The 16,497-nt window shown below is 43.2% G+C and overlaps 1 protein-coding gene across 1 annotated transcript in view; it reads left to right on the top strand.

The window, feature by feature from the left end:
• GJD4 (gap junction protein delta 4) overlaps positions 1-14,425 on the top strand; it is a 28,046-nt gene extending 13,621 nt beyond the window's left edge. Inside the window, exons 2-3 of the mRNA XM_021386125.1 lie at positions 6,895-7,030; positions 10,011-14,425. Coding sequence (XP_021241800.1) covers positions 6,967-7,030; positions 10,011-11,197 — 1,251 coding nt within the window. The 5' untranslated portion in view covers positions 6,895-6,966 and the 3' untranslated portion in view covers positions 11,198-14,425. The remainder of the gene's footprint in view (positions 1-6,894; positions 7,031-10,010) is intronic.

The following is a 16,497-nucleotide window of genomic DNA, read 5'->3' as shown; positions in this document are numbered from 1 at the left end:
AGAGCTTTGGGAAGCACAACTTTACCTCCTGAACTGATTTTTTTTTTTCCCACTATTGTGGTGGTCAGCCTAGATACAGTTTGTTTAAACCACTTTCTACATGGCCACTTTAAACAGCAGGCTATTAGCAGGTCACTGATTAAGGTCAAATGAAGACAGAGTGAAATCAAGACGAGGTTCAAAAACTCCTTTTTGCACTTTTTGTAAGTGCTTACCTACAGCTACATGTACAGAGGTAACCCATCCATCCTGACAGTGATGCAAGAAATCTTACTATTTTCCAACTAAGAGAAATGCTAGATTATTTCTTCATTATTTTTAAAACATAGCTGAAGATCAAAGGCTCATACTGTGAAAAAAAAGTGACAAATGTACACAGTCCTTTTAGGCAAAAAAAAAACCTCATTTGGTAAAGGTTTTATTATGTACAAGATAGAGTTTTTTGGTTATTTAAAGTCATATTTTTAGGATATAGTTGAGATCTAAAAGAATGTACCTTTTGACTTCTGCACAGAAATGGATTGAATTTGGAGAAGACATTTCTTCACATGCAGACACCCCTGCTCTGTGCTGCCTGCAGTGATTCCTGAGCTTTGAGTCATGTGTGAAATGGAGGGGAAAACATCATGTTTCTCTTTTCAGCTCCCCTCCTTCACTTTTGTGCTCGTGTAGCCTTTCTCCCATGGTGCCAATGCTGGGTTTCTGTGTCTGCTTTCAGTGACCATGTACTTACATTCATTTGTCCATAGCGAAAAAAAGAGCAGAGTCAGTGTTCAGTAACACAGACAACAATATGGGTTTTGTTTCCTCAGAGGATCAGCCATGAAATACAAGAAAGTGTAAAGAGCTCTCATTTTAATTCCATGGTGGTTGCCTGTATGTTACATCTGATATGACGGATTTATTTACTGATATCCAGAACCAACACAATAGCCCATTCTGCTCAGCCTGCTGAAAACTATGATCTATTTGCTCCCTGCAGTGTTTGTGCTGAGAAGGGAGACTACATAAGTACTAAATTAAAAGCATAACCAGCTAAAGAGATGCTTGCTGTCATCTTATTAAGAAATCTCTTCTCCAGCTACTTTAACAATTTCCACAATATCAGCACACCATATCTTAGACATATGAAAAACCCCAATTGCAAACAATGTCCAAGTCATCCTACAGCACAGGAACAAGTGGCGGCACCTTCAGCTACGCTGCCACAGCTCCCATCCTCACACCCCTGTGTGCTGCTGGAAGAGGTCCCCTGTGGATGTGTGCCAGGCAGCGCTGCCCACTGACTTTTGCTGTCACCTGAACACCTCTCCCACAGCTTCTTGCCACCTGGGTCTGACAAGAGGTTGTGGATGCTCCGTCCCTGGAGGTGTTCAAGACCAGGTTGGATGGGGCCTGGAGCAACCTGGTCTGGTACCAGATCTGGAGGTTTGCAGCCCTGCCTGTGGCGGGGGAGTTGGAACTTGATGATCCTTGGGGTCCCTTTCCAACCCAAGCCATTCTATGATTCTGTGAGTGTTTTATAGTTACTGCTTCTCTTTTGTTGTGTTCTGGAAGATGCTGTGCAAAGGGTTTCTGCTGAGCAATCTCCACTGGTACAGGGGAGGATAAGTAGTAACAAAAAAAAAAAAAGAAAATGTTCATCGTGCTATTATCAAGGTGCAGCAAAGCAATATCTGAAGGCCCATCTGATTGGAAATGTCCTTTCTCTTCCCTTTTGCCCACCCAAGCAGGCAAAGATTTGGAGCTGCCTCAGCTGGGCACTGAGGAAGCATGCCATCGCTAACCTGAGTGTAAAATAGGAGGTCACGGGACTTTCCAAACCTTCAAATTTGCATTTGCGCTATGCAAAAATTTAAGTGTAAAATTTGATGTCAAGTATCATGTGCAAAATAAAAAAAATAGCTGGAATCTTTCATATGCTATATTTCTGTGTGTTGCAGCAGAGCAAGTGTTAGTAATAATGTAATTTACTAGTGTAGCTACCTATTTTAGCCGGAGTTAAGCAGATATTAATAATGTGCTTTCGAAAATCCCATGGACTCACTTTGTGCTTTTACTACTTAGTAAAATTAAATACTTTTGAAGAAATTGGCCCTGAGCTTCTGAGTGGGAATGTACTTCTCATTACTAAATTTCCCTTCAGATTAGTCTTGAAGTGTTTAAAGTTAAGTTCTTGGTTGAATAATATTTACTTTTCTGAATGAAAGCGTGAAGGAGAAACACTTTTTCTGTTTGTTGCCATCACAGAAGATTTCTTTAAGGAAGATGACCTTTCTGAACCTTCAGATATTTATGAGGGGATCTGCTTGAGGCAAAGTAAGAGTTAGAATAATCCAAATCCTTGACAGTATACAGTCAAACTACATTCACTGACTAAGCAGAGGAAGAAGGAGGCAGCAAGACATGCAAGGCACTACAGGCACCAGCCGTGAGCATTGGAGATGACCGAGGTGCAGAAATTCTGTTCAAGTCCAGTCCATCTGAGCAGCAAAAAAAAAGAGCTGAATTCCTCTGTTCTGGATGTGCTGGATTGTTTCAGCCACAGGTACTGTGTATTTATATATGTCCAAGCATGCGTGCATGCATCTTCTTCCAGGGAGTGGAAAGCAGACAGCAGAGGAAGAGGGACAAGTTCTTTGAAAGTTTCCTAAAACACCTTCTGAACGAAGCCCAGTGGATCGTTGGGTCTGAGGCCAGCAGTGAGGAGGAGGAGCACCTCGTTTAAGCTCCCGTTGAATTGTTCATGATGGAAAACATTCTCCTCTCCATTGCCTCAGTGCACGCAGGCTCCATGGTGCTAATTCCTGAGTTGCAGTGTTCTTGTTTGCTCAGTGTTTGCACAGCTATGGCATCTGTTTTATTGAGGGCTGCCGAGGAGGGATCTCCAGGTGGCACACAGAGGTGCAGAGGAAGCATTTATTCTGGGCAGCTCTTCCTGCTGCTTTTCTGCTGTTGTCCTTCGTGACTAATTTGTTCTCCTTCTCTCACCCTTCTGCTGTATTTCTGTAACTTAAAAAATAAGGTCACCTAGGCTTTTATTTTAATGTCGTTTAGTGTCTTTTCTGAATGGGTTATCTTTTCCTTCAATTTACAGCTCATTCTCTGAAGAGATTTACTGCAAGACTGATCACTAGTCAATCACTTTTACTAATCAGAAAAAATAGATTTTAAAATTAGACTTTAAAATATTAGGTATGCATCTGATGTTTTCCTTTCTTAAATAATAATCCACCGAAGACCCTACACAGAAATGACAGCTCCCTTTCCATATTAGGGAAGCAGCAATACTGACCTATATTTGCCTTAACGTTAATTACATTGTCACAGGGAGGCTGTGATGCTGTTGGCAGATGCTCTGCAGGGTGCGGTCTCCTGTAGTCACTCTCACTGCACTACAGTACACCTGCATGTCTTTACTGTAGGTGTTGACTGGGTGAGACAATGGTAGCTGAGACTTGGGAATGCTGGAGGGCTGCTGGCCAGCTTTGGGGGCTTTGTTGTGTGGTGGAGACTGGCAGCCTTCAGGTGACTGATTTGCCCCTGGGATGGGATGTTCTGAAGTGGTTCAAGGCTAACTTTGCATTACCTCTGAATGTCTGTCTGAGCCAATGACTGAGCAAAGTGTCTTTGCTGGGCTTTTGTGCCAAATAACCCAGGGGACCGGAGACAGGTCCACAGTGGAATGCAGCTCCAGTAGCTCAGAATGTTCCAGTAGGTTGCTCACAGTGATGGAGTCACATCTGCAAATGTTTCCAGAATAAAGCCCCCCTTCATCTGTGATAAGGGTTTAGAAATGTAGACAGCACTTGTGGATTTTTAAATAGGTTTAATTGCATCTTCTTAGGTTTCATTGTTGGCCTCTGAATGTGAAAGCTTTCCCATGGCTTTTCAAGACCCCTTCTAAAATCAGCTATGATAAGATACCTCTAGATTTTGAAGCTTAACTTTACCCAAAGCCACGTCAGCCTTCTCTATGTGTCTCTCCCATTTAGCTACAATTAACTAGAGCTGAACTTTATTTCAGCCTAGGAATAGCTGTCTGTGGGATGGTAGTACAGGAGCATTTCTGGATGGAGGGAAGGATGCACCTGTTCACTGGTGTGCAAGATGGCACCAGCCCATCTGTGGTGCTGCAGAGCCAACGTCCCTCTGCTGCTAGAAGGGCTGCCACAGCTGTGATTATTTTTGAGGTGTCTGGCTGTGTCAGAGCAGTCCTGGAGCAGCTGTTGCTGCTGCTGGCCCTGACTGATGCACCCCAACCAGGCCCAGATGAGGCCCACAGTTTGTATGGGCTGTAGAGAACATCTGCCCGGGGAGAACAAGTGGCCTTGCTCAGATTCTCCAGCCGCAGCAGGAGGAGATGTAGGGTGGGTGCACAGGGCATCCTGGTGCTTTTTCAGCCCTGAGTCCTCAGAAGAAATGGCTACAGACACACAGGTGTGTCAGAGGCAGATTGTCACAGCAGTGCCTCTGAGGGCCAAACCCTGACATTAGCTATGGTTATGTTCCCTGCCTCCCTTTGACCGACCTGCCCCAGGTCTCTTTCTTCTGTTCCCCTGCCCTGCCTAGAAACTTCCTCTAACCCCCAGAGCAAAACCAGTGGCCAGCACAGTCTGCAGCTGACACAGAAACCACTTAAAAACCCTAACCCCTAACTTGTGGTCACCTGGAGACTACCACAAAAATCCCGATCCCTTCTGCAAAGCCACATGCATGGTTAGCAACTGCAAAAGATACTGTGGAAAAGGATGGGAAAGAGAACATGCCACAAAAAGGAGAACTGTTGGACTGAAGTCAGAGATTAGTTGTCTGGAAAAACTAAAATAGAAAAGCTAAAGTAGTCTGGAAAAGCTAAAATAGAATTTAGGCTTTCTGACGTAAATCCAGTCCTAAGTTAGGCTGCATGGAGAATGTGGAGGGTGATGTTTCTTTCTTTCTTTTTTTTTTCTTCCAGAAAATGGGCCACCCTGCCTCTGCAGGTCCTGCTGCGGGACCAGATATGCTGCCTGGTACAGCCCTGAAGGCAGCAGTAAATCCCCAATGGTTATCCTCTTACACAAATGGCAGAGGTCTCTCACAGCAGTGACAACCAAGGGTATTTTAACCGGCAATGTCGGCAGAGACAATTTATAGCCTATTGTGTGAATGCAGCTGCTGAGCATTCATACCCTGCCACCATCTTGACATTCCTGACTATTTTTGATAACTGATTTTGACAAAGGATGTTTAACAAGAATACCTTCATATCACAACACGTTTTTCCTCTCGGCCATTTGTACCTTTTCCCTTCTCTGTTCTCTTCCTCCAGTTTTCCTTCCTTTCCAAACCTCTCACACATACACACATCCCTGAAAAACAAGGTGTTGGTGGGAGAGATTAAGCTAAAACTAGCATCACACACTGTAAATACAATTCAGTAACAGGAGGAGTTTTTCAGCAAATGTTTTAGATGAAACAGTTCTGAAAGTAAGATATTTCCTGTGTTTACTGCTATAGTTGAAAGTCTAATGAATAAAGAGTTGCACCATGTGTTTAAGTGCCATCCTTTCAAACTCCACTTTTCGGGTCTGCAAAGAATGAGGTTCACTACAGAAAGGACGCTCAGTGTGCTCTGCTGTGGCACTACACTTCTTGGGACTGTAGAGCTGGGGGGATATTGTCTTTGTGCAGTTACATTCTGCTTTATTAAATGATAATTTACCTTCTATGGTGTGCTGTAAGCACCTCACGATGGAGGATCAGCCACCCGTCATGGGCTGAAGGATACGTGCAGGGCTGCAGTGAGAAGCAGACTGCCCTGAGCTCTCCAGTTGTCATGATATCACTTTTCTCCCTTGCTGTATCACACAAAAACTTTTTTTTTTTCTGCTGTTTTACTGCTTACTGATGAGATTTCCTGGTAACAAGTGTTTATATTATATTAATCTCTATTACAACACAGATTAGAAAGGACAGTGTGACACAAAACATCCCACAGGGCACTGAGCAATGGGTGGAAAGTAGTAGGTTATGTTCTCAAGACAGCGGGGTGTGGTGGTGAGGAAGGAAGGGCTTGTGAGTTCTTCCACCTGCAGTTTTTTGGAGGCACCCGTGGGGCATCCTGCATGGCTTTGGCCATTGCTGGGCATTCAGTCTGCGAGCCACCAGCCCTGGTGGCATTGCTGAGTGATGCCCCAAGAACCAAGCGCCTGTGGCAGAAAGAACTAGTACAAGCCATCCCCCACCCTGTGTTTAGTAAAGGCTTCCTCCATTTCTTGTCACCCCTGCTGGGAGCCTCAGCCCGCAGGAGAATTTTTGGCACGGCAGTGATTGACAAGGCCACGATGTCCTGTCAGGGAGGCTGTGTTTTAGAAATAAAGTTGCTTTGAGGAATTGCAATGGAGCAGCTTCCATTGAGTAGCCGCTAAACAGGAAATGTCTTTCAGTTACAGGGGTGTTCGTTCTTTTGTATCCTCTTTCTGTCCCTTTGTCCATCTTTACTTTTCTGGGGAAACAGAGAGGCCTCAGTTAATTCCTGGTCCATGCTTTTCTTCCCTTTCCCCACTCCGTGCCTTTCACCACTGAAACATCTCAGCAATGCCAGGAGGCTGGTATGCCTCAGGAGGTTAAGAATAGTCTACAATGGCAAAGATCCCTCCCGTTGTTGTTTGTCTGCTTGCAGTTGTCTGGACAGAGGGTCCACAAAAGAGGTAAGAGCGTCGGGATCTGAGCACCCAGAGCTTTTCCAAGGCAGACTTAAACACTTGGGAACATTTGTTCCCATATCCAGAACTATCAGTCTTTTTCAGATCACCGAAGTAATCCAGCACCAATAACGTTGTGGGATCTGGGTTTTTTGTTTCCATCTTTGACACTTACCAAATATTTCTTTTTTCTTTACTCCCTGTCTAGATCCGACCTACTTGAGAAATGCCAAACCGGTTGAGCCATCAGGAGCCAGCAGTGCTGTGAAGCTGATCCAACATGGAGCACTGGGACTCGCTGGGATTTTTGGTTGTCACTCTCAACTATAATGTGACAATTATAGGTGAGTACTTTAAAACTGCTCTGCTCTTTCTTTTGCTGCTCCTAGCCTGAAGCCATGCAAATGTCTGCTTGATTGGACAACTGGTCATTGACATTGGTCATCCACTTTGATTTCTAGTTATCTCTCTGTGAGCTTTAAAGAAGTTATTATTTAGATATGAGATTTAAAATTGTTCAGTGTATTTCTTTTCTTGTTAAATTGATTCCTACTTCCTCTCTGATGGATATTTTCTGACCTTTAGGAAAGAATTCTGGCACAGTTTTCATATTTGGCTTTTGATGCCCAAGCTTCACACCAGTTGTAGGGAGTGTTGTATGGACTGTGGTGAAAACACACAAAAATAATTCTTAATTTATATCACATACAGCCAACAGTAGAGTATATGCAGCTGCTTTAGTGATGAATCAAAATATTTAAAGAAGGAAAAAAGCCTCTCTTTTACAGGAAGACATTTGCTTGTGGTTAATTACCATTGTAATGCTTATTCTTCTTCATTTTTATAAATGAGTGAAGTTCATATGCATTAAAAACAATCAGAAAACAAACAAACAAGCGCAGTTTGTTTCTTGCCAGCAAACAATGGTCTGGGTACTTCTTTTCTTCTTATTTAAATAAGACACTCTTCCTCTTTCATTGGCTGCTTGGAGCAAAGTGTGAGTCAGATAAAACCTTTCGAGGGCCTTTCAAAGCCCCTTCACTCCCACCATGGGCAGGGGCTGCAGCTTGTGCTGGGTGCTGCAATGAGGGGCAATGAGGACTGAGCCATTAGGGAAGGTGATGCGTGGAGGGTTCTCTCTAAAATGTGTGTCATACTAAACTGTTTCCTAAGGAGCCGTTGTTTTTTTTTTTTTTTTTTTTTTAAGGAGCACTCCCCATTGTATGTGTTCTAATTAAAAATGGATAGGGAAATAGCATGTAGTATTTTGAGCTTAATTAACAAACGTGCTTCAAACATTCTGAGGTCCTCACAGGAGAAAAATGCAACCTCACTATGAGGCATCGCTTACTGAAGGTGACCGATCCTATACAGCTGGTGGTTTCAATTGACCAACACTGTCAAAAAAAGAGCAGATGTGCACAGCCTGCACATCAAAATACAAGGAGCTGAAAACACAGCAAAACCACTGCTAAGGTTCGGGTGATTAAAGATGAAATGGGAAGGCCTCCATTTATTTAGATACTACATTATTTTGCCTGGAGCAACAGGCTTCTGTGAGTGCAGTTTTACTGACCCAGTCCCATAATCAGTTCATTAGCCACAAAGGGTTTGCATGGGGCATTCAAATTGTATGTTCCATGCGGTAATAGATAGCAAATAATACTACAGAAAAATGTGAATGTTTAAGATTCTTCCCAACCACAGAGAAATAGTTTCATGGGAAATAGCAAAGAAAGTTGTTCAAGACAAGACTTGTAAACAATTGTGTACTTTATAGAAAAAAAAAGTTTTGGGATCTGGACTTTTAAAAGACTTTCAGAATATGTATTGGTGCTGTTTCACAGATTTTGTGCATGTGAGATGTACAATTGCTATTCGTGACTGAAGGTATGCAGTGCCTTTCTCAACTGTTAACTGCATATAGCATGCTTCTACTTCATTGCTGAGTCTTGCCATTTGTGAGCAACCAGTCTCTTAGCTGTTCCTTGAAGTACAGAATTCAACTCATCGCACTTTTCTTTTGTGTGTGTGTGTGTGTGTGTGTTTTGTTGTTGTTCCTAAGTGCTGTTTTTTCTTTTTTCTTTTCTTTCTTTTTTACTTTTTGACATGTTTTAAAAATACATGAAACTAAAGCAGGGGATTAAATTAAAAGAAGTTTTCAAAACCACATACAGAAGCAGTGACAGTACTCAAAAGGAAACCTGAGAATTTCAAGTGCTAAACTTTACTTCAGTTGTTGAATTTTCCTGTGTTTTTTTGTCTTTTCACAAAATATACACAAACATTGTAATTTTTGACTGTATAACAGATTGTTTTCAGACTTCCCAATCCAGCCCAGGAGAAGGATTTCTTTTAAAAATAACTTTGCCATTAATACAGCAATCTGTGTAACTTTACCAAAAAACCTTTATCAAAAACCTACCCCATCCAAAAGTCCTCCAAGAAACTCTCATGAACAACAAAGTTTCATTCTAAAGATCTGACATGCAGGGTTACTGTTCCCGATTTTTCAGTACTGTTGGTGTGAGAGAATAAGGTTAAATTTTTATCTCTCCCTACCTAAAACAACCATTTGAAATAATTCAGGAAAACACAAATAAAAGTGTATGGAAATGCCAGACCTGTAAGGCTTTACTTGGTGTTAAGGAAGAAGGGAGCTTTCGGTCCAAATGGAGAGAGAGGCAGCATGCCAAGGTGCAGGAAGATGGGGAGGTGTGGTCAATATGAGACAACCAGAGAAGAAAGAGAGAAATGATGAGGTACACGTGCACACACAAGTGCACGTTTGTAGTACATTTTGAATAAATTTTCTGGTAGCACCTGTCAACTAGCTCATGAGTAAATGCCAGTCTAGATGCTGCAATAAGCTTTATGTATGAGTTCATGGCCAAGATAAAGAATGCTACATCATAGAACAATCTTCTGTATCTAGAGGAGTTTCATGCCGTGCTAGCTGATCAACATCAAAATAGGACAAAATCCAGGTGTAGAAGTGTGAAACCAAGAGAAATGGGATTACTCACTCAATTCTTTTTACCAGGTTTGGCCATGTTCAGAGTGTTACTGTTGGGCTGTGTTTTCAGCTTGCATGGCTTACTCTGTGTCAGACTCCTACACTGTCAAGTCTAGACGAAAGTTATGGAATATGCTGGCTAACACATTCACACAAGTTTCAGTCTCAGTCAAAACAAAGCCAAGGAGGTGCTTTTTAAAGAGGAAACTAACTTCAGAGGTATCCCTTCAAATGCATTGTGTGCAGAGAGCATCACCTGCCTTCTCTCCTTCTCAGTGCTCTACTCTTTCTCTCTTGTTCTCTTCTAGGAAAGCTCTGGCTAATGCTGGTCATTCTGCTGCGAATGGCAGTGGTGGTGTTAGCAGGCTATCCGCTCTATCAAGATGAGCAAGAGCGCTTTGTCTGCAACACCCTGCAGCCTGGATGCTCCAATGTTTGCTATGACTTGTTCTCTCCCATATCTCACTTCAGGTTCTGGCTCATTCAGACTGTGTCTATCCTGCTACCGTACACTGCATTCAGCATTTATGTTTTGCACAAGGTAGCTATGTACATTGTAAGAACGCACTGTTTAGTGTATGGATGCAGAGGGAATAAGGGTTTATCAAGTCCCAAAGACCTGAAGAAACTCTGTAGGAGTGATCTTGTCAACAGATTGGATTGTGATGTGGACAGCCTAAGTGTCCCCAATTTTTCTGGGGCATACACTGTTCATCTTTTTTTTCGGACTCTAATTGAGGCTGCTTTTGCGGCTGCACAGTATTTCCTTTTTGGATTTTTTGTTCCTGAGCGCTTTTCCTGCTACCATTCACCTTGTACAAGTGCAGTTGATTGCTACATCTCCCGGCCCACTGAGAAATCCATCATGATGGTTTTCATCTGGAGTGTCACCAGTTTGTCCTTTCTGCTCAGCCTTGCTGACTTTGTCTGTGCTCTCCGACGAATGACAGCAAGAAACCAAAGGAACAAGCTGCTGGCCAACCCCCATGGGGAGAATGAGGGCCTTTTAAATGTTCCCCCAGCACAGTCTGGTAGCTCTTCCCCACCTCAAAATCAAGACTGTCCAGCATTGAATGGCAGCCAAACCAGAGACAGCTCCTGCTCACTGCTCTCTGAAGAGGAAGAGGATGCCACTCTTCATCCTGAAGAGATCTCTCAGCAAGCTGCCAGCACTAACCTTAACAGCAACAGCCATAAGCCCTGTATGTCAGGAGATCTTGCTGCTAAGCAAGATAGCATTGAAGAGCCCCTGTGTGCTGGTGACCAGCAAGGAACTGCATGCCAGCAGGTGAGACCTGGGCTCCAGCAAGGCTTCATTAAAGATACTGCCCTGACTTTGAGACCTCAGATCGAGTCTCACCTTGGAGGTTCCTCCTCTGTAGTTCAGAGCAAGCTTTTAGGATACTACCCTTCAGTTGAGCTAAAAAACCCTGACGTGCAATCAAATTATAGCAGTACTAGTTGCTTGAGATCGAAAAAGTCTGAATGGGTATAGAGCCCTGAGTGCACCCTAAGCTTTGGGCCAGCAGGAAAGACTGCTGTGCTCCTGTGGGGTGTCAGGCAGTCACAGGGCTATGGGTGGGAGACTTGCTGCTTTGCTGTACGTGGCTAACCAAAGAAGGAGAAACAAACCCCCCACTGAGGAGGAAGAGAAAGATCAGATGAGAATTTAAAGGATATTGCATTAACTGAACTGTTTTTCTGAAAATATAACATATTTATGCTTTTCCAGGTGTAAGTGGCTCCAAACAGCTGTAGACTGTGACTGACCTGTTTTTCTAGGAGTTCATTTGTACAGTTGTTTGCTCTCACCTGCTGCAAAAGATTGAACTTAGGAAAGGTGTGACTTCTAAGCATGGTCACATGTTGTCCGTGCTCAGAAGGTTAATTATCTCCTCACAATAAACTCCCCAAGCTCACTCTAAGAAAGGACAAAGCAAACATAGGTAGCAAATAAAAATAACTGTGTTGTAGCAAAGAGTTAATATGCAAAGAAAGCCTAGATCTTAAAGATTTTTTGGTATTGAAGGCCACACCTGCACTCATTAACAGCACCACAGCAGTACTTTCTCTGGCCCCGAAGTCAGCTGGCACAGCCTGACCATGTCTGTGTTACTCAGCTCCATGAACTCCAAAATGAGGTGGCTGCACTGTTGGGTGCTGAGATGCAGAGCTGCCCAGGAAGCGAGCAGCAGCAGCTTGGCAGTGCAAGTGGTGCAACACTGAGTTCCAGTGCCCATGCCCTAGCACAGTTTACTATGCATGATTTTAGATCTACTCATGACATGTCTACAAAGTGTTACATCTTAATCTGAAATAGTCACACTGGGCTCCCTGTTTCAGCAGGAAGAATGATTCATCTGATCTGTCCCAGGCATCCCTCACATTAACATGAGTCACCTTTTGGATTTACCTATTTCTACTATGATATGATTACCCCAGACCTGAGCTTAGGGAAAATGATTTCTAACCCCAGAGAAGGATACAGCAGCAATATCTATGCAAAAGTACTCACCCTCTGTGACTGACAGACACTAATCATTGGAAATCATGTCTAAATGGGGTGAATCACAGAATAACTTACTGCTGTCATGCTTTGTGCTTTCCTTCGATGTTAAGCCTCTTGCATTTACATAAGCGTGGTCCAGCAGTGAAGCACGGCAGTGCGTGAGCTGAATTTCCTTATACCTGGTAAGTGAGTGGGGGCTGAAGGCTGCGTACACCTGCAGATATCAGTGGGGGTGGGTGCAGAGCAGCACGTGCTCAGGGAATGCACCAACAGAAGAGCCTTTACACAGGCTGCTCAGCAGGGTGGCACAGGCTGGTGTTAGCAGCCTGGAGCTGGAGCAGCTCCCACTCCTCTTAGACATGCAAAGAGAAAAGAGGCTCAGACCCAATCCAGATCTCACTTAGCCATACAACAAGTGCCTGTAATGATTTAACCACTGGTTCCTTGCTGCAACAGCAAGGGAAAACATCTTTCATGTTTGTCCTGTTCTCTCCTGTGGGTGCATGTGCCTTTGGGACAGTCTGGCTCACAACTCTGTGTATCATTTCTCACACATAGAAGGTAAAGACCAGCACTTAATGATCCCTCGTCTTCTCCATCCCTTCAGAAACTGGGAAGCTTAACAGATGGACAGAGCTACTCTTTGGAGGCAGAATTTACTTTTGTAAAGTAGCCTGCAACCCTGAAGAGTGCTAAAGAAGGCCTTCATTGCTGCTTTCTAAGTAATCTTTTCCTCTTCATTAGCTGTATTTGTTTCTTTTATCATGTGTGCTTGCTGTATGTTTTGTCATTTCCAGGACAGAAGCGGCATTAATTATTAAATTTATCATAGGCAGAAAAACATTAAATATTTAAATTCCTCATCCTCCAAAGCCCCTGTAATGGGGTCTGTGCTGATTACCCACACCAGAACTAAACACTGCAACAATGAGACCTTTTGTGATTCACTGCCTCTCCTCAGCTGCGAGGAGGAATGCAAGGAACAAATGTGGATTCAGGCTGTCGCGTACATCCCTCAGTGTGAGATATAAATAGGATGGGATAAATAATAAATGCACTGTGGCTGTACACAGTTTGCTTATTTGTGTCCTTAGCTAGACATCTTTTAGAGGCTCATTTTGAAACGAGAAGATCCTCTTTGTGTCTGGAATGGAAAGTGAAATGGGTGAAGATCTCCCTTATTCTGTTTGTGGTTCCTGGTTGTGAGACTGCGGCCCGGGTTTGTGCCGCTCGGCTGCAGACCTGGCTGCTGCAGGGCTTCATGCACCCTTCAACTCCTAACATAAATACCTGTGCACTAACACTGCAGGATTTGCATGGTACAAGTGGGAACAGATATTTCTGGCATCAACCACTCACTCCTTAGGGAATGTCTCCAAGTCTTCTAATAACTCCTTGCAAGTTTTGTTTATTAAATTACAAAGGCGCCATTTTAGAAGCTGGATGGATTTACGAGCAAGAGAAGACCAAGGGAAGATGTGTGGAGATGTTTGTACTGTTCTGAGCTTCCCCAGCTCAAGCAAAAGACATTGCTGGTGGGGTATCTGCAGCGAGAAGGAGGAAGCACAACAGATCTCTTTGAATGAAGAAACAGAGAGGATTGCTCCTCTCCTTATATTCTCCTTATTTTCAGTATCACTGGTTGTTAAGGTACTATGATAATACTTACATGTCATAGAGAGAGAGTAAAGGAGAAATAGTTGTAGAGCAACGAAGTAACAAGATTTTGTTCTATGTAAGCAAAGATGTAGGGTTCAGACATGTTACTTGATCTTCTGAGTCCTTCCAGAACACACTTTGTATTCAGAAAAATATTGCACAACCTGCTTGTTAGATTTGCAATGTGTCTTTATAACTCTTCTTAACCCAGCTACTCCAGAAGAGGCATTTCTGCCTGACCACACCACGTTCCTACCAATGCCCTTAGGAGGCTCTGTCTTGCGTTCAGCAAGGGCTGCCAGAACCACGGGGCAGGCACTCTGGTACTCCAGCAGGATGCTGCAGACCTGCACCTTCTGTGTTCTGTATGCAGCAAAACCAAGCATCCCTGGAGTTTGGGCAGTATCAGCATGGTTAAGAAAGAAGAGCAGCAAAGCATCAGTTCTGCTTTTAAAAAACATTTTCAGAACTTTTTTGTTGTTGTTGTTGTTTGCTTTGTTTTAGTTTGGAATATGTTTTTTAATACCAAAATAAAAGCCAAACCCCAAGTGTCAATCAGCTATAATCACTTTCTTTCTTCACTCTCTAGGTTGGGTCACTTTGGTTTACTCTCAGCAGCACAGTGGAAAGCTGTGACTCTATTCTCTTGTGAAGTACACTGCAGGCAGGTGTCTGGGGAATGCATAATTTCCCTTTATCAGAGGTTGCTCTCCATGAATCTCTCAGTTCAGACAATGATAAGTATTAAAACTGAAGTTAACGCTGCAGAGAGATCCTTAGTGTATTCTTTCAAGTTATTAAAATTATCTGCCCTTTTGTGATACATCGTTATTGCAGTGATTATCTTTCCAGCAGGGATCATTAAAGAGGATATTAATTGCACATAATTTTATTTTAATGTCATTATTACAATGAAGAGCAGATAAATTATTACTGCTTGTAATATTTTAAGATGATTAAAAATGCATCTCCAAAATTAGGAAAGTTGAGTAGTTGAAAGGCTGTTCTTTAACTTCTGTCTTTTGTACTGCTCTTAATAGCCTGTGTTCAGCTGATAGGGAAGTCATTTTACAGTGCTCCTACACTGTAATTGAGTTGCTAACATATTCTGCAAATTTGACGGTTTCTGTTCAAAGTCATAGCAAGAACTCTTGGTTTGTGGTAATTCTTGAAAATGAGTTTAGCAAGGCAGAAATCTGATCAAAAAGAATGAATAGTAGCTTTATAATAAGTATTATCTAGCATCCAAGCAGCTAGATTGCAATCATATAGTCTTGCTTGCTAGCTTTTGCCTTTCCTTTTCCCACTTCTGTTTTCTTCTGATAGGACAAGAGGTAAAGGCCTTATGTTGTGCCAGGGGAAGTTTGGGTTGGATATTAGGAAAAATTTCTTCTCAGAAGTGGTGAGGCACATGCGAGGTGGTGGGGTCACCGTCCCTGGATATGATCAAGAAATGTGGAGATGTGGCACTGAGGGACACAGTTCTGTGGGCAGGGTGGGGATGGACCAACAGTTGGATTGGATGATCTTAGCGGTCTTTTCCAACCTTTATGATTCTATGATTCGTCCATTTGGGTTGGACAAGCAGGATATTCCAGATCTCCAGATCTCCACAGCAGTGATTTAATTATGGGAGTCCACATACAGTGCTAAGTAGTACAGTTGCCCCTCACTGCAAGAAGGACATTGAGGCCCTGGAGCATGTTCAGAGGAGGGCAATGAAGCTGGTGAGGGGTCTGGAGCACAGGCCTTATGAGGAGAGGCTGAGGGAGCTGGGATTGTTCAGTCTGGAGAAGAGGAGGCTCAGGGGAGACCTTATTGCTCTCTATAACTACCTGAAGGGAGGTTGTAGTGAGCTGGGGGTCTGCCTCTTCTCTCTTGTAACTAGTGACAGGACGAGGGGGAATGGCCTCAAGCTGCACCAGGGGAGATTCAGGCTGGACATTAGGAAATACTACTTTTCTGAAAGAGTGGTCAGGCGCTGGAATGGGCTGCCCAGGGAGGTGGTTGAGTCACCATCCCTGGAGGTGTTCAAGGAACATTTAGATGCTGTGTTGTAAGACATGGTTTAGTGGGGTTATTGGTGGTAGGTGGATGGTTGGACTGAATGACCTTGTAGGTCTTTTCCAACCTTGCTAATTCTGTGGTTCTATGATTCTAACCCAATGCCTGCTTTCTGATCCTGTGCCATTCACAACATAGAAATGTCAGAAGACAGAGAGCTGTCTATGATTCAGGTTCTGCAGCTAACACTTTGAGTACTGGATTAGATTTGATAGACAATTTACTGAGTGAAGACGATGGCAGACTCTGACCTTCTCTTTAGTTCATGTATGGTGCCCTCAAAGAAGGTGAGGGTGGGGGCCAGCACTCTGAAATCCCTCCACTTCTAGCTTTCCTACACGCGTAACATTTATCTTGCCTATGAGACTTTAAGCACCACTCACCAGTGTGTATTTGGGGATTTTCTTTGCTGAAATTGCTGCTTTTGGCAAAGAAATAATCATAATGTAAAGAAACAGAAGACTGTGGGCTGGTAGAATGACTTTTTGCCTTCTCCTCTGGTTTTCCTCCTTTTCTTAGAGCTAGTGTGCGATATGAAAACAAACAAACAGCAACAATAGGAT

This window comes from Numida meleagris, chromosome 2, assembly GCF_002078875.1.
Source record: "Numida meleagris isolate 19003 breed g44 Domestic line chromosome 2, NumMel1.0, whole genome shotgun sequence".
Lineage (NCBI taxonomy): Eukaryota > Metazoa > Chordata > Aves > Galliformes > Numididae > Numida > Numida meleagris.
This window is presented reverse-complemented; position numbering and strand designations above follow the sequence as displayed.